This window comes from Dromaius novaehollandiae, chromosome Z (genome assembly GCF_036370855.1).
Source record: "Dromaius novaehollandiae isolate bDroNov1 chromosome Z, bDroNov1.hap1, whole genome shotgun sequence".
Lineage (NCBI taxonomy): Eukaryota > Metazoa > Chordata > Aves > Casuariiformes > Dromaiidae > Dromaius > Dromaius novaehollandiae.
This window is the reverse complement of record NC_088132.1, coordinates 84,211,841-84,233,564: the sequence shown is the minus strand read 5'-3', so window position 1 is coordinate 84,233,564 and position 21,724 is coordinate 84,211,841. Positions and strand designations below refer to the sequence as shown.

The following is a 21,724-nucleotide window of genomic DNA, read 5'->3' as shown; positions in this document are numbered from 1 at the left end:
CTCCACCAGAAGTGCAAAGAGTTTGCGTTCTTTTCCTCATATTCAGTTTTTTTGGTTGGTTGGTTGGTTTGGTTCATAGCAAAGCAACCACTCAACCCGGGGCGACGGCTCAGGGCTTCCCAGCGCGTGCGTGGCCCGCGAATTGCCAGCTCCGTCTCCTCCGCTTGCGCAGCCTCGAAGCCGCCGGTCGGCTTTAGCAGCTAGCAGTTTAGGGACGGCTTAGAGCAAAGCAAAACCGGGTACGAGCAAAAACAGATATTAACATGTCTGTCTTGCTTTTTTTATTCGCTTCTCAAAAACAGGCAGGAGAAGCGGCGTTTTGCTCGTGCCGTTCGAGTGAATGCTGCCCGGCGGGTTCGTGCCGCCGGGGCTCCCTGGCTTCTGCAGCCGCTCCTGGGTTAGCCCGAGGGTGCCCGGTTAAGTTTTAATGACGTATTCCAGCACCAAAACATACCGCACCAGCGCTCCGCTTCCAGCTTCTCCCGCCGGTGTCCGCGGGAGGCCCTGGGTCTGCACGTCTACACGTGCCGGTGCGCAGGCAATTGCCCCCACCGGGGCCAATGCAGCGTGACGGCGTCGCAAATCATTCAATGCTATTCCGTACGGTTATTCAGCTGATTTCAGCAATTTGGGGGCGGGGGGCTCGTTGTAAATCAAGCTCTTCATATATTAATTTTGTTAATTAAGAGTTAAATTAAGTCCAACATTTTAAATACTGAGTCACCGAAAGTAACGCTAGGCCCAGTACTTCATAAAAAGCTGCAGGCAAAAATCCGCCGCTAGCGTGTAGAGGAGAGACCGAATAAATTCACTGGTCCTTCCCATATCTAATTTCCAAACGCAGAACACAGAGTTTTCTATGAAATCATAACTCTGGGTACTTTGATGTTGTCTGTGTACGTCTTTCCACTGGTGAAAAGATTTTGGGTCTAACTGATGAGACTTGCAGAGACGTGGTGTCCTTTAAAAAAAAAGATGATTTTAGGTGGCTAACTCTGGAATTACTCACCCAGCTTTGGGCACCGAACTTGGATTTCGGGAAGGATTTTCTGTTCAGCCTGGGCGCGTGTTTTGTTTCCAGCACACCTTGTCACACGGCTGCGTCTCGCAGAAAGTCGGGTTGTCCAGCGGCACTCAGCTTTTCCTCAGAAAGCTCATGTTTTTATAGACTACACAAACACAAGCGAAAAAACAGAAAAGAAAGAACGAACGATTTCTTTATTTAGCAGCTCAGCACAGAACTGTCCCACCAAGGAGCAAGGCACATGCGGGCGGCGCGGCCAGCGTGAAAGCCGCTAAAAACATGTTAAAATCGAAGCACGCAAAATAGCCCCATGATGCTGGCCAAAGACGGAGGAGGGGCTGCGGTTAGGAGAGCGCTGTAGGGATTGCAGGGTGCAAAGGGACCTAGCGATGCCACCACAGGAGACATGACAGAGGGAAGACGTGTCCTCAAGGCTGGACATGGAGAACAGCAAGGTTGCACAGGAGCCCTCCTGCAAGTCCACGGCGGTCTCCTAATCAGCCTCCGTCACAGGCGGCCAGGCCTTAGGTGGGTCTATCAAAGCCTCCATCATCCCCTTCTGGCTTTGCCCGGCTGCCAGTTTGGAAGGGGAATATCCATCTGCTTCATGGGGAGGGAGACCTTCACACCGAGACCTGCCAGTCCTTTAGCTTACCCAGTGTCAGGTGACCACAAATGGTCATGGTTATTGGCTTCCAGTGAAAACGAAGCATTTGAACATCAGTGTGGAATTCTGAATATTTAGTAAATGAAACGGACAACCAGACTTCATGAATCGCATTCAGTTTATGAATGAAAAAGAGAAAAAAGAAACTGCCACTTTCCTGCTAATCTCTCTCTCCTCTCAGGTTGAACTGATCATGAAGCGATGCATTTTTCTCAGGGCCCCGTTCCCCCAGAGCGCTTCCCCAACCAGTCCAAAACCGAAACAAAACCAAACCTTGAGTAGCCGGATAAGCTGGAGAGTGCAGTATGGCACTGGGTAGACTAGAACCTTAAACTTTTTCTTACTACCTGTTTATACTTTCAGCAGATCTGCTGAAAACTGATTAAATGCTGGAATTATGCAAATACAAACGAAATGAATATGTGAAAGTCATCTGTCCTTGCAAGCACAAAGTCTATGTCATATGTGTAATCGAAAATAGCTTATGTAACTCAGCTAAGCACAATGTGAGGTTTTATGATCTCATCCCAAGGCAGGACAATGCAATTCTTTGTTATGAGAATTAAGATTGAGAACAGTTTAGTTTGTTTACACTAGTGAAGTTTTATAGCAAATGCTGTCAAGTGGTGCCTCAAACCGTCCATGGCTATTTGTAGAGACTTTTAAAATTCAGGCATAAAATAAAATGACCATCTGATTCAAATGAATTTTCCAATTATTTGTGGCTTTAACAGAAGCTATTGAAGTGTATTGTATATATCTGGCAGCTGGTCCTACTTCTTTGGAAAAAACTAAAGCTTTGTATCTAATCCCTTGAGCAAACCAGTGGTAAATTGTTTATCAAATAAGCAGGAGAATTTTCCCATTTCGAGTCTGTGCTGTCTTTGCATTGCTGTCCCGCAAAGGATAATTACCTGCACTTTCTGGGCGGTGCCGTTGAAGGGCTTCCCAGCCCGCGTGTCCCTCGCTCCTCGTCCGCGCCCGACCTGTCCCGCGGTGCAGCCCACCGCCCCGGGCCCGCTGCCTGCATCTCTAATCCTCCTCCGGTATTTGGTCATCTTCTTTGAGCTCGTTTTTCACTTGGTTCTTAAAAGACATAATACTCTCAGAAAAAAAAAAAATCTTTTGAAAAACATCATGTAATTAGCAGAAAAAGTCTCAATCCACAAAATGGGGTGTTTTGCTTAATTTGTGTCAGCAGGATCTGACTTACTGTTTGAGTGAGGTGCTTCAGAGCACAAAGAGGTAATAGCAGTCCCCAAATATCTGTTAATCATAGTTGTCTAAGTATGATAGTCATAATTAGAGTCTAGGATTTTTGCACCCTTCTCATTTTTGACAACTGTAATTGATGCGATGAGAAATGATAAGCAAATGCTAGTATGCCCTGTGTACAAAAACGTCTCTTTATTTGTGTGGAGACCTTGGTTCTTCTCCTTCTAATTTGAAGCTATTTTTGACTATTAAATGCGCTATAAAATTACTTACATTGGTTAAAATACTTTTTTTTCCCCTTGAAGGTAAAATTCAAATGGGAAGAAGATGTTTGTCTTTCCGTTTCCTACTCTGTGCATTTTAGGTCATGTTAGCACCGCACAGTCAACAGTCTCTTCTCAGGGCCAGCGAGCAAAAGGGCTCATTGATGTGGGTGAAGATACACCGGCCAGCTGACTTCAGAAGTGGAATACTTGGTGTGCAAACAGACCACAGTTTTCCATACACTTTCAATATTTTGGCGTATTTTATTTTTACGTTTTTGATGTTTCGTATTTTTTAGCTGGATATTTGATTGTCCATGCTAAAATGATCAGAAAGGCAGCTGGTATGCTGTGATGCCCTGCCCTTGGCGTTACCTTCTTTCTGCACACAGCCTCCTGGGAAGGTTTTTCCAAGGTGTTGGAGCCCGCCGGGACGGACCGGTGCGCTGACCCGCCTTCCCCCGTGGGTCGCGGTCGGTGGAGGAACACCTGGTGCCGCAAGGTCGGAGAAGCCCTCAGCTCTTTGGAGAGACTGCAGCGTTCTCCCTGGCATCTTCTCCCAATGCGAGCATACTACAGCATTTTCAAGGAGATTAAGGCATAGGTATTAATTTTGACTACGGTGTTGTACCTTTTTGCTTGGAAAAGTTTCTTAAGTAATTTGACACCCTTCACCAGCACAGATTTGGGAGGTCTTCCTTTAACTGTGATCTTCCGCACCAGTTTCCCTTTGCTGTGCAGGTAACACGTGCTCAAGGGCAGAGCGCTCAGCATCTCTGAAGCATATATTCTAGCTATTCACAAAAGAGAAGAAGTCATCGGTTTAAGCACTTTTGTGCTCTTATGTGTTAAGGTGTTTTCCAAGTGTGTTACAGTGTTTTGTAATTACAATAGTGCAGCTCTATTTCTGAGTTACGAACACAAATAACTATAACAATAAATAATATTTTGCACTTACATACATGAAATTCCAATTTGTCAAGAATTATCTTTGGCTTGACTTGCGGTTTATTCAGAGCCTTTAAAAGAATATCATCTAGCACTGAGCCACAGAAAAGTTAAACAAACATAATTCCGTATTTTTCTTGCTCTGAAGCTGACGGAGGAGGCCGGGTTTTGCCGCGCTTGCGAGCCCAGCCTGCTCGCGTAGCGCTGGTGTTACGGCAGCCAGCAGCAGTCGTGGTTTGGGTTCTGCTGCTCCTCTGCGTATCGCTGTTTTAAGCATGCAATAGTCTTGATCCTGGATTAAGGGAGCACAAATAACAAAGGTGACACTTTAGTCTTCACTGAAATCGATTGCAGAGCTCCCGTAAGGGGGGACTTTTGCTCTCTGCTTTTGCGTGGCGAGGAGGTTTGGCCAATGAAAGCAAACTGAACTCACTCCTCCTGCTCGCTTTGCTGCTGGAGCATTTGGAAATACGTGTGTACAGATGCATGTCTGTTTTCTAGGCCCTCCGGTGAGCGGCGTGGCCGGGCTGTTCGGCTTGTGCAGGGAGCAGGGACGGCCGGGACGAGCTCGGCCTCGCGGCAGGGACGGGATGGTGATCGCGCTCGGTGCTGTGCGCGGGGAGCGGGGCAGGGATCGCTCTGCTTTAGCAAAGAGCAAACCAGCCACTTTGCCCTCATTTCTCCTATTACCTCGTGTAGCTGCTAGATGGCCATTGCTTTATCTGCCTTAGCGTGAAGAACGTATTTCTTTTCATATTGCTCGTTCTCATAGGTATCATCTTTCGTGTGACACCTCTCTTACGAAGCAGTTCATTAATAATTTTGATATGCCGTTCTTAATTACTTTTGCTACTCTTTGAGTTTTCTCCTGTTTCCTTTATTTTTTTTTCAAATCTCTCTCTGGGTGTGGAGTGGCAGTAGTATCCGTGATGCTGTTTACCAGAGTGAAGCAGGAGAATATGATTTCCCAGCCTATGATTTCAGGATTTCATGTTTAGGATTTCACATACACGAACCACATTTGCAACCAAGAAAACCACCAAGTTTGCTATTGGTGGTGGTTGGAGGTTCAAAGAAAATTGTGCTTCAGAGTCATCTAGTTTGTTGTCTCATGTTGTTGCTACGGTTTTGGATGATTTTCTAAATATTGGTTGTGGACTGTCCCTGCAAAGAGGAGTTTATGGTTTTTTCCAGGCGTGAGCCTCCCTCTGCCTCGTTTCTCAGCGGTGGGTTTAGGTGCCGAGGGAGCTGTGGTCCCAGCTCCAGACCTCCACGGGCTGCCCAGAACGCGTGGAAATGCCTGGGGGGTTCGGCGGTGGCTGGGGTGGGGGCTGTCTGGAGCATCTTCGTGGGCTTGGGCTGCTAAACGCTGCCCAGGTGCTGCCGTAGGCACCAGAAGAAGTGCTCTGGATGTGTCCCCGCACCCCTCGGCGTTAGCGTCCTCCCGAGCCCGCGGTGCCTGCCGAGACGGGCGGGTAGTCGATGCAGACGGCAGCTCCGCTTTTCCAGACCGTCGACAGAGACGGCGTGGGTTGGATCTAGCCGACCTCGGTCCACAGCACTGCACGGCTTGTCTAGATTCACTGCGGTGCTGTTTTTCCAGGTCCTTTGCTTAAAACGCTCAGAGAAATTTGACCCCATTTGAACTCCAGTTTTACTATTTTTAGATAGGATTTCTGAGATGCTGAATGGAGCTCGGTTACCTTATTTCAGCCATAGCTGATTAGTCATTTACGCATCAAGGTCTGAAAAACTGGCCAGATTGGTCTGTCGTGATTTGCTTTTTGCAATGTCACAGTGCCTAATGCTTGTGGTTAAGTGCGGCTGGTTAATAGGAGGGAGATCCTGGAGTGACCCAGGTAGCTGAGCGCGTTCCTGCAGCCTGGGACGGATCCAGCTCTGAGGAGGAGTCTCGGGAGGGTTCTGCACCGACTTCGGTGGCATCAGGGTTTGGCTGCCCTGATCTCCTAAGGGCAACACTCACAGAGTGCAAAATAAATTTGCAGAGTTAGGCTTAGGAGCTTCCGAGCCTTCTTGCAATGTATGTCATGCAAATTTATTAGTAAACTGGCTAGATTAAGCATTTAGTAATTACTGAGATTTTTTTTCTTTTCTGCAGAAGGAAAAATGTGCTGTTGAGTGATGTTTATGGGGGACATAATTTAGCTGGCTTTGGACCGGTGATAGCTCGCTGGATCACAGTAAAAGAATACTTATAAATGGGATAAATGAGAGGAGGAGCCCGCCCGCGAGGTGCAGGCTCCCGGCTGTCCGTGGAGCCCTTCAGCGCTGCACCCCAGCGTAACCCCTTCCTGGCCACGGGCAACGCAGCGCTTGAGAGCGTCGTGCCCAGAATAAGCCCTCCCGCAAGCACTGCCCCTGCCCCCGGGACACCCTAGATCCCCCTCGCAGGCCGAGAGGAAAGCTGGACCCTGCTAAGGGTTTGTCGGCAGCTGTAGCCTCCCGTATGGTAGCAGAGGGCAGCGGGAGACAGCCATGGTATGAACAGCAGCAGCAGTGGGAAGACTTTGACCGGTTTCATTTCCACTTAAAAATACAGGAAAAATTATTTTTCAACAAATTCACAAAGGCAATCAAATTATATTTTATTACTCTTCATACCTGTTTATGCCTAAGAATAATTTCCATCTTGGTGAGCTCTCAATTTCCCAGCTGAAGAACTAGGTTTGTTTAAAGAATACATCTTTCTTCCCAGCTAGAGCCTGCATTTTTATGGAGCTCCATGATGTGTGTTTTAGACTGAGTTCCTCCTTTTTGACTGTAGCTGAGATAAAGAATTAGTAGTTTAAAACAATAACTACATGTTCCACTGTGATCAAGGAATTAGATAATCTGGCATGTTTGCTTAAGGGGTCTGTATCTTGGGGCTTTTATAGGGCAGTATTAAAGCCCTGAGCCTTCTTATTATGCCAATACCCAGAAGATTGCTTTAATGAGAAGTAAAGGGCCTTTTTCCAATTACAAGGGAATAACTGTATTAAGTTCCTGTGTTATGTCAACCTGCTTTGATTTGATTACTGCGAAAGAAATGGATTTATCTGTCAGTGTTACTTAATTAAGCCTTCTCATTGATGTTTTGCAGAGTAATATAGTGTAGTTTGCACATTTAAGTCTAAATACAAAGAAAATTGGTCGAAAGCTAAGACACGACCCCTGAAGATAAGGTACAAGAGTCATTGCTTTTCATTTTCCCGATCAGAGCCCAGAACTTCTGGCTTTGGAGGAAGAACTTCAGCGTTATATGGGCTCAAGTTAATGTGAGGTGGAGGGCAGGAGGTTTTCAGACAAATTCGAGGCTGCTAGAGATGTTGCAGTCTAGGCAAATATAGTAATTATTGCGTGAGGTTAGTCTCCTAATCTCCGCCTGGCATGGTATGCTCCAGCGAGCAGGACGGCGTCTCCATGCCGTTCTCCACGTCTTAAAGTACCAAAACAGGACGACTGGGCAGCAATTCGGCTAGCCATACAATGATGCGTCCAGCTGCAAGCGTGTAAGGGGTTCCCTCCGCGTGCCGTGGCTGTGCACGTAGCGTGGCCATCGGGCGAGCGTTTCCGTGGGCTGTTGGACGTGCCCGGCGCACTGTATGTGCACGGTAGCAGCCCGAGAAGCTTTACTGCCCTGCAAATCTTGCCCCTAGCACTAGCCGTGAGCCAGCGTGAGCTAATTTTTCACACAACCAGGGTGTTAGTAAGTGGAGCTGCTAGAAGGGAGCGGTTCGCCAACACGGGTGCCGGGCGGGCGCGACGGCAGTGCTCGCAGCATGGCCCCGCGTTTCGGGAGCGTGCCAGCTGGCACCAGCACACCGGGCAGTGCGATGCCCGTCAGAGTCAATGGGCACCATCCGTTGGGTTTTAGCAGGCTACGGACCAGGCTCTGAAGAGTTAATTGCCTGTTACATAACACAAATGCTTTTTAAAAATATGCCTAATTAACCTAATAGAATGGTTGATCTGATCTGTCAGGTAAATGATACACATTTTCTTTCTTTTTCTGGGGCTTAATTAAATATTTACCTAAGAGTGTCTTGTGCTATTAACACATTCATCTGTTATCGAGCCGTAATTGAGGGGGAGCATCGCTCTGCGCCAGCGTTCGGGTGCGGAAGATGCGGGGCCCCAGGGCTGGCCGTCGGGCGAGTGATCCCACCTCTCCGTGCGCTCGGGGACCCGCCGGGAACGCTCCTCTAGCCACCGCCGCCCAAGACGCGTTTTTCCAATTAGGTTAATTTGTGCGCAGCGCTGCTGTTGTGCATGGCAAAAGGCAAGCAGTGGTACGATCTCGCTAGGTCGCTGGAGGATACATAGGAGTAAGTTGGGAAATAACACTAATATACGATAATGCTGTCGTAGATTGATGTCGGTCAAATTTCACGATACCCTATGTAAAATACGCGATGGATTCCACCAGTTGGGTCCAGTCCATCAGCACGCTGAAGGATGCACTTGACTTGGAGCGTCAATGATCTTGTTCACTTGAGTTAGCCGCGGGGTGAGGGGGGGTTTGGTGGGGCTGTTCCCACGGGTCGGTTCAACCTGGGCTTGCCGTGCTGCCGCTGCGCTCAGCCCTGGCGCTTTTAGCCACAGGAGAAATCCCGGGAAAATCCCGGGAAAGATGGAGGGCGTTCATATGCAAAGTGTCTTCGTGGCCGGGTGTTTGGTGAGGAAGGTTTGCTGTTGCAGGCCGCAGCTAGCGCCCTTCGTCCAGGGCTCACCATGGTGCATCCATCCTTCCTGAAGACCCTCTTTCAAAAGCAGGGGAAGCGGTTAAAGCGCCCGGAAACGGAGCGGGCAGAGTTGCTGGAAGATCTCCCAGTGATTGCAGTGAATTTGCTATCAAGCGATAAAGAAAAAGGAGAAACATCCCCCATGTGCAGCGGTTTAAAATGTGCTTTTCTTTCCTTGACTGAACCGAGGTGCAGATGCGTGCTTACGTGCTTTTAGGAAATGGAAGCCGAGATAAAGCAAAGCGAGTTGCGTTTACCCTGACTATGCCTTACTTTACCTTCAAACTTTTATCTGTTTTGTTATGTTTTATTTTTTAATGTTTGTGCTGACGGTTTTGGTCCAACTTTAACTGGTGCAGTACAGTCACTTTTTAAACTCGCCAGAAACACTGAGCCACTGCAGTAATTTTTATGTTTAAACCTCAGGTTCCTGAGGGTCCAGTTCATTTCTGCTGTGCATTTAAATGAGTTAATTTAAGCGGTGGGTCAGAAGCCACTACCATCGTAGTAGCCCTGTGCCTGATTCTTAATTAAAGGCAACAGGAGATTAATTTGAAACATTAATTTAAAAGTGCCTATACAAAAGGAAAGAATTATTGCAATAAAGCCTAAAGAACTTTTTTGTCCCTAGATGTAGAAGACAGAACTAGCTCAGGGTCCTGGGGGAATACAGGACATCCTAGTCCATCCAGGGTAAGTATATCTAATCTTTTTCCCCAAACCAGACTTCCTGCATATGTAAATTTACGATCTTAAATATGAGTTTTACACCTGATTGCATAGAAAACGGGCATGCAAAGTTGGCCGTAGCCTGCCCTCTCTTTAAAATTGCTTTTTTTTTTTTTCTACATTCAAACCCGATCCTGTGATTGCATTTGGCCCCAGCTGCACCACCGCTCAGCGGTCGCGGGGTGCTAACGAACCCCTCCGCCGGGGCGGCCGCTGTCGGCATCGCGCTGGCCGCGGCTCGGTGCGCAGGGGTACCGGTGCCTTTCCGGCGGCTCCCCGTGCCCGCGATTTGCTCGGACTCGATCTGTCCGCTGTGACTTTCGTCCCACCTGCAATGCCGTGGGGTTCGGCCGTGGCTGCAGCAGGCCTCCCCGGCCCTCCCGGACCCAGGGTCCCCGCTCCGCGTGCTCCAGCAAAAAAGTGGCTTCGCTCTTACGTATGCCCGCACTTAAAGAGTTTGCTTAAATTGCTTTTTAATTGTTTTCTAATTAATGTGGAGGATCAGAGCTTGCAAGCACTGCTGCCTGAAGTTCAGTGCCCCGGCGTGTCTGCCCGGGGAGGGAAAAGGAGGTTTTATTGCTCAGCCCGGGTCGGTGCCTTCTCCCGGGGCAGCCGGCCGGCACCTCCGAGCGCGCTCGCGCTACCCCGGCTTCTGTGCGGCGGGGCAGCGTCCGGCCCACCGTGGCGGGGGGGAGGCCGGTCACCTTTTCTTCTTCCGTCCTGTTTAGCATCCATTACGTCATTACCCCACACATCTGTCAGTTTTATTTTTATCCCTTTTTTTTGCTTGACACTTGTATTGCTTCCTAGGGAAAAATGTTTTGAAAAGTAAATTCTAAATTTGCACACACAATTATTTATGCATGCAAAAACTTGAATGTGAGTGTACAATTAAGTTTTGGGATATAAAGAAAAGAGCATGAGCCTGGGAAGAGTTCTGAAGTTTTAATCAAGACTGTGCAGGAACTTGGGCAGTTGTTCTGCAAACAGCCTGACCTCGCGGTATTTCCTGCTTTGTAAAATGACGATGGTATTTCCACGCTGGAAGAATTAGTTTCTTGTGAGTTATTCTGCACAGAAGAAAGAAAACATTATGTAACTGCTCTGCATGGCTGATATTTGTAGCTAAATTTAAAATTTTGCTAATCTAGTGACTGAGTGGCAGAAGACTTTCAAAAATCAGGGACCCAGCACGGTACTGCCAGGGGAGGGAAGGAGCTGCCCAGCCCGGGACAGAAGGGGCAGGTGATGTTCGTCAGTGACTTGCCAAATTGCATGCATAAATACTAGTGCCACGGAGGGTTATTCTTCAGTGAAAGGTAACTTTTCACACCCAAACAGTGTGACACAAATTGTGGAATTTTATTTATAGGTGAGTCCATGTGTACATCGATGAGGTGATTAAGGCAGCAAATTTATACATAAAAACTAGATTTAAAAAACAAAGCATTCAAAGAAATACTCCTTTTCTGTTTTTACAGATGTTATTAGCAATGTTAAGGGAAGGTTTTTTGTTGAACTGCACAGCACAGAATTCCAGGAACCTCCTATCAATCACCGCTTCAGGATTATCCCCAGAACAACCCAAAGTCAATTACTAATGAAATAAATATTTGAAACAGCTTTAAAAGTCTTCTGGAACACATCACTTCCAGCAGAATCAATAGAGGAAAAAAATGAAAGGATTAGTAATTCTTACGGCTGGTGTAAAGCGCAGAGGGGAAATACGGACCTGTAGGTTTTGAGAAATGCCTGTTTAGCTTGTAAAATTGTGTTTTTCCCGATTTGTTAACAGAACTATGGCGATGGGACTCACTATGATCACATGGCGAGCAGAGACCTTGGCTCACATGACAATCTCTCTCCTCCTTTTGTCAATTCCCGAATACAAAGTAAGAACCTGCATTTCCTACCTTGCCTGTGGTTTTGAAAGTAGAGTGGAGATAAGTGAACCAGGAGGAAAATCCCTCGCCCCCGCGTCGGGGTGGGGTCCTGGGCCGGCGGGTGGGAGCGGGGCTGCGGTCGGTGCCGTGTGGTCCGGGAGCACCCGCCGACGGCGGTTGCGGAGCGCGCTGTATTTGCCGGCTGTGAGGCGTAGATGACGTTGGAAGTAGTAACTGCAGTTTTTGCCAGAAGAGGTAAAACATACTTTTGGTAAAGTACAGTTCTTTTTAACATCATCTTTGTACGTCTTTGTGCATCTTCTTTTTGAAGACGGGACCCGTTGGCAAAGAAAATAAGAGCGTATTCTGAACAGGACTTTTGAGGTAGAAAAGGACGGCTGAAAATGTAAATCTGTGTTGGCAGAAGGGAAGAGATGAACAGTGGTCGGGGGCCGGGGAAGCCCTTGGTTTTTGTGGGGTTGGGGTGCTCGGAGGAGGGTGCTGCAACTGGTCCACCGCGCGGGAAAGCTTTGACACCCCCCAATAGCCATTTAATTTAGCAGCAAATGCCGTAACTGCATGAAGAGCGGCTGTAATTATTCGTAGAGTGAGTGATGGCTACTTTCCTTAATTATGGTTGATAAATGAGTTTTGTTAAAGTAAATATATGATGTAAAAATATTAGTAATGCTTGTGCTTGGCCAAGATCACACCCTTCTTCTGCAGTTGTCAATGAACTAAGCAAATGCTCTGCTTTAAAGGCTTGTATGCAAGCCAAAAAAAACACGGTGCTGTGACTGTGATATATCATTCTTCAGCTCTAATACATGCCCCTAAAATATGACTTGTTTTTTAATATTGGGAAATATTTGTGAGTTGTTTAACATATGGGACAATGTTGGAGCTTGTAGTCATTTGTGTGTATTCACGTACAAAGCATGGTTACAGCAGTTTTACGGGGTCCTGTATAAGCCAAGAAAAGCACGGGGATTTCAACACTCCCTTCCCAACTCACGCCACGGGCTTAGGTGGTGTGCGGAGACGCTTGCGCACGGCCGCAGACCGCTGCGAACCCGCCGCACCGCCCGATGCCTCCCAGTCCCACCTCGGGCTTGAGTCACTGCAACTGCTCCCTCTCCTCTGCCCTTGGGTGGCGGAGAAATCTCGTTCCTCTCTGTGACTCGTTTTGCCAGACTTAGGGAAACCAGTGGTTTCGCTCGGTTTGAAGCCGGGCGCCGTGTGAGCACCCGTTGGAAGTTGGGCTGCTCCTCTCGGCTTAGAGGGAGTTGCTCCTGATTTAAGGCCGTCTGACGGCAGAGCGAGGACCTTAGCGTGTTGCTTCTGAATTTATAGCTTTTAAACAGAGTAATTTTTATGTCGATTAAATATTTCTTATCTGTCATCACATTATTATTATTAATGCTTAAGCCAGGTCTGGGCTGGATAGTTATGTGATGAATATTATCCATTCTGCAGGAAGGAATTACCAGTGATGGTGTATTTGATTTTGCCTGCTTTTCTTCTCAGTGCTGGTCTGGGAGAAGCATGTGGCTACAAAACCACCGTCACCGCAGTGTTTCATGCGGGTGTCTTCGTTTTCGGGCGCTTTGCTTGCTGCCGAGAGCAGCGGGGAGCCCGGGAGCAGCGGGTGCCCTCTCGCCCTGCGCCGCCGGCCGGGGCCCTCCTTGGGGATGCTCCAGGCAGCCTTGGGTGTCGGTGGTTTCGTGTCTGTCTTCCCCGGGTAAACATGTGCCTGCACTTGCCTTGCTTTGGCCTAATCTAAACCGTTCTCAGGGTGAGCTGCTAGCGTGCGACGTTAGCTTTGCAGAGAGCAGTTTTCCGAGCAAGAAGGGTTTTGCCCTACCTGGGGGTAGTTATCAGTGACACTGCACCTGTGAACCGCAAGCAGTTGTAGACACATTCTGCTTAAATGCGGGTTTACATTGCACATTTTATTTTTCAAATATTTATTTTAAAAATAAGTTTTTAAGTGGGCAGAGCCTAGTAGGGAGTCTCTGCGTTAGGCTTCCCACGGAGCCGTGTGGCGGGTAGCTGAGGGAACCGGCAGAGCTACGCACGTTGCTCTGAATGTCTCCTCAATACGTCGAAACACCGTTTTCTCTGTATGTCTCCGGAGCCCAGGCACTCCTCTAGGTATGGCTTGTTTTCCTACGGGCGAGAGGAGAGGGCTTGCTGGGCCCGGAGTTAAGCCTGGCTGGACGGTGGCAGCGCGGGGCACGGTGCGCGTTGCAGCCCTGCGTCATTTCTCACGGTCTCCTCCGTCCCCAGGTTCCTTCTCTGCGAACGTTTTTATCCTCCTACCTACCTGCTCGTACATTAAATCATTTGCTAATATTCGGTAACTTGTTCCTGACCCCCCTGTCGCTTAATGGAGCATTTCACTGCGCGGATTAGCCGGAGGTTTCGGGCGCCGTCGAAGAAAGCCGCTGGCTTATGCGGTGACCTTTGAATCTCGTCTGGGTTGGTGGCTGATATTTTGATTTGGTTGCTGTGGTCATGTTGTGACAGCTGCTGGTTCATTGTAATTCAGTTCCTCTCCTCCGTTTGCCTACCAGGAGTATTTAGGTTTGCGGTGCCTGGAAGCGCTCTCGGCACCCCGACGCCCGCCCGGCGCGCTCGAGGGGCTGCCCGGCGCGGTGGTGGCCCGCTGCAAGGGGGTCTCACCGGTGGCCTGCCGCGCGCTCACGGCCGCCTGCCCGGAGAAGAATATTAAAGGCATTCTTTATTCCTCTGCATGGACACTGTGTGTATTTCTCCCCTTCGCCTGAGATATTTCTCGTGTTCACACTATCATTTTTATAGACCTTATTGAAAAGGTCCCTAATCTACTAACTGACCGAAAGGCAGGCTAGGAAACTTCTGTTTTTCATACTGCTTTGCGACTCTCTAAAAGGGCTTGCGCTGCTGTATACGCATCTCTTAGTTTTTATAGGAGTTGGTCAATGTGGAGACATAGTACGTGAAGACAAAATCTTGGCAAGTGTTTGTTTCCTTTTGCTGTGGCTAAGCACAAAAGGCAGAAGAGATCCAGCCGAGCATTAACACAACGCAGGAACAGCTCCTTCCTCGGGAACGCCTCCCCTCATCCCGCCTCTGCTCCGCGTTGCTCCGGCACGGCTCGGGCACGCGGTGGGGAGCGCTGGCCCTTCGAATATGCCAGGGACAGGGGCTGCATCGCAAGTTGCCTATTTTTCCTACGCCTTCTTCCCTTTTCTTTATAAACCCCCTAGGTCGTGGTTTTCCTCTGCGCGCGGCGTTCCCGGGAAGGTGGTGCTGGCTCCCGGGATCAGCGCTGGTGCGGTGGCTGGAGGGCAGCCCGGGCGGCCGGACCCAGCCCAAGCTCGGCCCCTGCCCTGCACCGTCGTGCGCAGCGGGACCTTTCTGTGCATCTGCTGTGTGTTTCACACGGGTATCGTGAGAGGTGATAAATTACCGTCTGGAAAACATCCTGAGTTCCTAGGACACTCCGTGGACATGCCAATTTTTAATATTATTTTTAATGCTATGATAGCACTTGTCTCTCTGTGAATACTGCTGTGGTATTTGTTTTTAATCTGCACAGCTTTGATTCTGTTACTGTTATTATAAGTAGAACTGGAATTTGTGCAGATAGTTCAGTTTACCCAACACTGCATTATAAGGCCCTGCTTTCAATTGCTAAACTATAAACATTTGGGGTGAAATTTTCCATGCTGTGTATCTGACTCAGCCTGATTATTATTTTTTTAACCTTCTACAGAAATGATTTCAACATTTCCTAAAGTGAGGTTACATTTCATCCTGGCAGATTTTTGATTTTGTCGGTTAGTGCCTGGCCTGTCACGACCATTAATCCTTTTTCACTCTGTCAGGTGGCTTCAGTTCCCTTTTGCAGCTGCGGAAGCTAAGGTGCTCGAGGAACAGCGAGGGAAATATCAAAAAAAACCTGTTCCATGATTTTCAGTTGTAGATTAGAGATACAAAAGGTGATGGTTGCGTCTTAGACCTCCGCAGGCCATTTTTATTTGCCGGCATCACAGTTCTCGCTGTGTTCGGTGACATCAGAAATGCCACCACTTGGGGACATCGCGCTTGCGATGTTTCATAGTGGGCACCCACGTGAGGAGCACGCACGTGCGGTAGCCACCTCTTTATCTTAGCATCGTCTGCTCTTCTCTTGTAATTTCCTAAAGCCTTCTCGGAGCAATATAATTCATTAGTATTAATAAGAGGCAACTGGCCTCTTACTAAGCTGGCAACTTAGAGTGGAAAGAAGAATGAAGACAGGACTTTATTACATTTGCAAAAGAAAGTAACATGTGACATATAAAAAGAAACGTGACAATTTTTTAAATATCAGTCAAAGGTGAAATTTCAAGAATGACAAGCAGAACTGTTTTCCATAAAAATCTGTGACTGTCTGGCTATCCATAACATTAACTAAGATGAGTTGTAACAACAAAAAGTCTGAATATAACAACTAAAAAGATTGAGAAAGGGCTTAAGAAATCAAAGAACTGGAAATCCCAAACTCCAGTTTTTATTTCAAGTGTTTTATGTTAGTATACACCTGACACAACAGAGCACCTGCATTTTTAGGAGAAAGCAGTGAATGGATGATGCATGACGGAAGAGTGCTTCCAGAAAGAGAAGAGCGTTGTCAAGTATCTCCCAGCTGCTGAACGCTCAGAAATTTTCCCACTATGTGGAAGATGTTTAGAGTGATCTGAACATGCATTTCCACATAGGGAAGGCCCTTTCGTACAAACGCAGTATTGGTTTAGGTGAAATAGTGCCGGGGGGAGGTGGACCAAGGACCATGGTTTCTCATGGATTATGATGATGGCCAAATGCAAAAAGGAGACATCAGTGTGGTGTGGCTAGGCTACGAGAAGACCTTTGACTTCTCAGGTGTTCATAGGTGGAAAAGTGAGAATGTGCAGTGCTACAGGCAGCATCGCTGTTTTTATACATCCCAGGTGTGACCTGGAGAAAACAGATCCCACCACCATGAGTGCTGCCTGGTGACCGCAGCTCTCTCCGGCTTGCGGCAAGAGGTGGGAGCGGCAGGTCCTGGGGCGTTGAGAGGAAGGCCTGAAAACCTGGTTTCAGCTGCCAGCTTTGAGTTATTTGGCTTATAAAGGGAAAACCCCGAAGTGGGATGTCAAGCACTCATCCCGAGAGATACATCTGCTGATGGTCAACCCGGGGTGGCTGTGTGCCTGCTGTGTGTGCGTGCCTGCAGGCATCCCTGTCCGTCGGCAGACGCCCTCCTTACCCCTCGGCCCCGCGTGGCCTGTCCCAGGAGAGTTTAACCCACTTAACTCACCCCAACCATTGTGTTTGAATGCTCTATGTAGATACCTGCCCACCAGCCTAGATTTGTTCCTCCGGTCCCCTCGTGAGTACAGAAGACCTCTGCTGAGATCACTGGAAGATCTGAGACAGGGTTTTCAAATGTCATCTGAATCCAATAAGATATATCTGTTGAATATTTTTGCCAAATCTAGAGTTGTTTCACCAACCAAAATCTCTCATTTATGAATGTCCCCCAAACTCAAAAATGGAGCTAATCTGGGAATAAAAGTGCACCCTTGAAAACTCTCAGAGCAGGTCACCATAAACAAATCTCCAGTAATCAAATTAGAAAACAGCAACTAATTTCAGACTTGGTCTTTTCTGTTCCTGACTGGACATATACCTAATTTACATATAAATTAAGGCTTGAGCAGGGGCTTGGACTACATGATCTCCAGAGGTCCCTTCTAACCTCAGCCATTCTGCGATTCATGTTCCATCCTACATAGGAGGAGCTGTAAAAGATTTCTTCCAGCCTTTTTCTTCTAGAGTAGTCTAGTGGTTTCTTCACAACAAAGTAGAAGTGCCTCTGGATGACCCAGAGCAACAGTTTTAGTTGAATCACGTGGCATGTCAAGGCTGAGACCCGAGGAGGTTGCATGGAGCATTTTTGCTTTCTAAGATAGCCACAGCGAAATTCACTTGATTCGCTGTCGAGAGAGGCCTTGAAAGATGCCTTAAAAATGCTTTGTAGAAGACACTGGCTCCCATAGCTGTTCCTGTCATGTAATATGACTGCTGCTTCTCTCCTGTCGCAGTTGCAAATGTACAAAATTAATAGGAAAAATCTGCGCAGAAAAGCATTTTGTAAATATAGATATAAATATGTCACATTTCCCAATCAAGAGTTAATGAATTTTGCAGCAAGTCAATCTCGCACGCGTTGCCAGTCGGGATGCTGAACTTCAGCATTCAGCCCGAGCCTCTCGTACAGTCTCGAAGAAAAGAAATTACAAGGACATTTCCATTTATTTGGGGAACGAGCAGCAGATGTATAAATAGAAACTGTAGACTGTGGCAATTAATGTCTGCGTACTGAGCAAAGAATTGAAATATTATTTTGTACTACATAGTTTTCAGTGAAGTTTACATTCCATTGTATTTTGTTCTTAAACAAGTCCAAGCATTTTTAATAAGTTATTTTGTGCGACAGTTGTATTCTGCGTAGCATGGCATAGAGCAAAGCTGTGTGAAAATTTCTCGTTTGAACTGCAAATGTATTTGATCTGTATTTGGAGTGCGAATTACAATGGATTGCAAGTTTGCAAAATATTGGCAGAAATTATTCTCTCAGTAAACAGGGAGGGAAGTTGCTCGTGCTAATAGTCAAACCCTCTCCTCTGGCGATGGCCTTCTGCAGACCTGGAGACACTGCAGGTCCGAGGGTGGCCCCGGACCGGGGGAATCGGCGCGTGCAGCCTGCAGTCCCTGAGCTCAAAGCCACGCAGGAGGAGTGGGGTGAGGTGATTTGTGCCCCGGGGAGCCGGGGTGCAGGATTCGGTCGCGGCCCCGTCAGGAGTGACACAACCAAAGCGGCAGCTGCCCCGCGGGCTCCCTGTGCACAGCTCGCTCCGAGGCTCTGTTTTGAGGCACTCGCGGGCACTGCGCTTTTCTGCATCGCAAACACATTAATAGAGAAACAGCTTCTAACAACGTTAAAGCTTTTAATTTAAGGCTTTTAAAATAGCATAAGGTATTTTAGTGGTTAATGAGCTTCTGCCTTTTATATAGATTAACTGAGTTCGGCTTTCAAATAGGAATTTGCTGCCGTTCTCCAGTGGAGCTATCAGTGGGAGAGGGAATTTGAGCTCACACCTGTCTGAACATTAAAAGGAAAGTGTAAGTGGCTTCCTTAAAATACTCATAGAGGAGAAAGAAATAAATTCCCAGAAACTCTTACTCAAGCAGGAACACCATCGATAGGCACATTTTTTAAAAAGTGTTCTTGGTTTATGAATTAGTTACAATCCTCATCTTTTCCAGAGGTGTCTGCAGTCACACAATTAGTGAGTATGCACTTAGAGGCAGAGGCACGCTTCTGGGGGGACGGCTGGTCTGGATGTGGAGTAGATTTGCATTACAGCTGGAAAGCATACATGTGGGAAAATCTGTGAAACAAAACAAATTTGTTGAATTACTAGGTCATTTACATAGCTGCTCTAGTCATGGTCCGTTAAACAGGCAAAAACAATGGTTTTGTTATGCTCTCTAGTTAAGGCACAGAACGTGTAAAACAATGCAGAGTTAGCTGTATAATTAATAATCATTTTGAGCCTGTACTTACCTTGAGTCTAAACGTCCCAGTGTATAAAGATGTTGAATCAAAATAATACATTAGCTAAATAAGATCGACTTCTTTTCTCAGGTCCTGGCGTGTTCTCCTACAAAAAATAGATAAAGCTGCAACTTTCAGGGCTCAAAGGTGGCTGAACCTTACCATTGCGCTGCACTGGAGCTTACCCAAAGGCAGAGCTTTGGCAACATGTTTTTGCGCCAAGCTAAGTGCCGTTTGTATTGCTGTAACAGATTTCTTCTAGGGTTTTTCTTTGTAGCAAAGCATGCGTCCAGGAAAGAAATTTAGCATTGGCGTCTGTAGGAAGATGTGATTGTCTTGTAGCAAAAAATCGTTTTTACTCTGGTAGTTATATTTTTAATTATCTTTGTCGACACTACTTCTGACAACTTCTGTAGTGACTTCTCTATTCTTGTCCCTAATCTGCAGTCTCTAGTTCTACCCTGGATTTCGCACATTTGGTCAGATGCACAGGAAATACAAAATCGAATATCAAACAGTTTCAATGAAAATAATAAAAAGGATAGGACAGGAGGGTACAGTAATTCTCTACAGCATCACGTCAATAGATGCATCTTATCCTATGGTATAGAGCAAGGACAGCACCAGTTCTCACACTGTACAAGCCTGATGGTATAGCAGGTCCATGCTTTGATCCTTGTGCCACGTGAAATAAAAAGCTACGGAGCATGCATTTAACAGGAACCATCGGTACTTTAATTAGATTATATTTCTTTTTAACTAAAATCAGAGTGCTCCAATACATTTCTTTATTCTGCAAACTTTTAGTGTGTGATTGTGGTCCTAAACATATTCTGTAGTTCTAAAAAGAATATAGAGTGAAAACTGATATGGAAAGATATTCTGGGGAGCAAACATGCTGCCTAAATATTAAGAAGATAAGAAGAATATGTAAGAAGAAATTAGGCTAACTAACAAATATTAAGAAGAGTGATATTATATATGTGTGTGTGAATTATCTGGTGAAAGCATTGTGTTGATTAATTTTTGGATGAGAAAGCTATGTAAATAGTTCAGCAGGAGTTTAGTCAATGGTATTTTTAAATTATGTTGATTAAATACCTTTTAATTATGATACCTATATCAAAATGTTCATACCCTTGCAATCATTTATATTTTCACTTTTATATTTCACTAGAACTGAAAGATTCCTGATTCTGGTTCAGATAGCCAACAATTTTTGTTTTTTCCAAATATACCTTCCAGGAATATATTTTTTCTTTCCTAAATTTTACATTTCGTGTAAGCTGCATAGCCATCTTATGGATTCCAAAGACGATTTTGGCCTGGATTTTGCAATTGGCTGAGAGTACAAATCTCCCAGGGTAGGTGGAGCAACACCCAGAAGATAATGGAAAATCTGAAGAGAGAGCATATTTTAGGAACCATTACATGAAGTTTGCAGGTGTCCATAGAATTTGGCTATAATCTAGTTAGTCATTCTTTATTTCTGCTAGCAAAACCAAAAGAAAGGAAAGATGATGCCATGTAAAGACACAGCATAAAGGGGAATTGGTACCTACTGAAATATAAATGTAGCAGATATATTCTACACCGTTATGGTAAGAATGAATATACTATGTTGAAAAATAAACTAGCAGCCTGATATAGATGAACAAGCATGGACAAAAAGTTATCCTAAGAAAGGAAGGTGAGTATGTAAGATGTAAAACATCAAGTGCTGTTCAGAGAATGTCTGGAATGAGGTTGAATGTTAAAAAATAATAATCTGAAAGCAAAGAGAGAGGAAGAAAGAAGAGACTGTACATGAGGTTAAGATAAATAATCATGAAAGATTATTGCAATGCATAAAGAAGAGGAGGTCAGTAAAGTAGATTTTAGGACCTCTTAGAGATGGAAAAGGTAATTTGTTGACAGATGATGTAGACACTGCTAAAAAATAAATGGATTTTTCGCCTCAGTGTTCACAAAAGAGGATGGGGAACAGATGCCAGAATCAAATATAAATTTCCCAGGAGAGAGGCCAGAAATATTGAAGGAAATAGGGATTATTCCAGAATGGGTGATCACAGGGTGGGTGAGAACATCAGTAGATGGATTAAACTCCATAGAGAAGCCATCACAGAATTCTTAAATATCAAAAAATAAAGGAATATTTCATGTTGATGGAAAAAAAAAACCCATGTGCCTTCCATTCCTTAGTCTCCTCTGCCTTCCACAGAGATAACCATGAGAATAGCTCTGTGTTTCACTTGAATGCCACAATGTTTTTGTCCTCTAAGGACATGCATTGACAGGTATTGTGCATGACTTTGCATTTTGTTTATTTTAAAATAATTTTAAATACTTAAACTGTATTTTACAGTCAGGATTCTGATCTCCACAAAATGTACAGTCCTGTATGGAACAAAAGTTTTGAACTCAGGGCCATCCAGAAGCAATAGCAAGGTTGGCTCAGGAGCAATTTTCTTTGAAGGAACCATCACTGTTCAACAGATCTAAAATGAAGAGCTTCCAAACAGTTTCTACTGTTTAGTGGATTCTGCCTCCTGGAAGAAAATAATTGATGTCTTTTAGTTCTGCTGGATTAAACATGTTTTTGATCTGATGGGAGGGC

The 21,724-nt window shown here is 46.1% G+C and overlaps 1 protein-coding gene across 17 annotated transcripts in view; it reads left to right on the top strand.

The window, feature by feature from the left end:
- Positions 1-21,724, top strand: part of LOC135325126 (transcription factor 4) — a 208,706-nt gene that overhangs the window by 54,276 nt on the left and 132,706 nt on the right. For 14 of the 17 annotated variants that reach the window (XM_064502719.1, XM_064502715.1, XM_064502717.1 and 11 more), the window contains 2 exons: positions 9,494-9,555; positions 11,387-11,483. The exons of the other annotated variants lie outside the window; for them this stretch is intronic. In XM_064502719.1, coding sequence (XP_064358789.1) covers positions 9,494-9,555; positions 11,387-11,483 — 159 coding nt within the window. The remainder of the gene's footprint in view (positions 1-9,493; positions 9,556-11,386; positions 11,484-21,724) is intronic. 17 annotated transcript variants of the gene reach the window in all.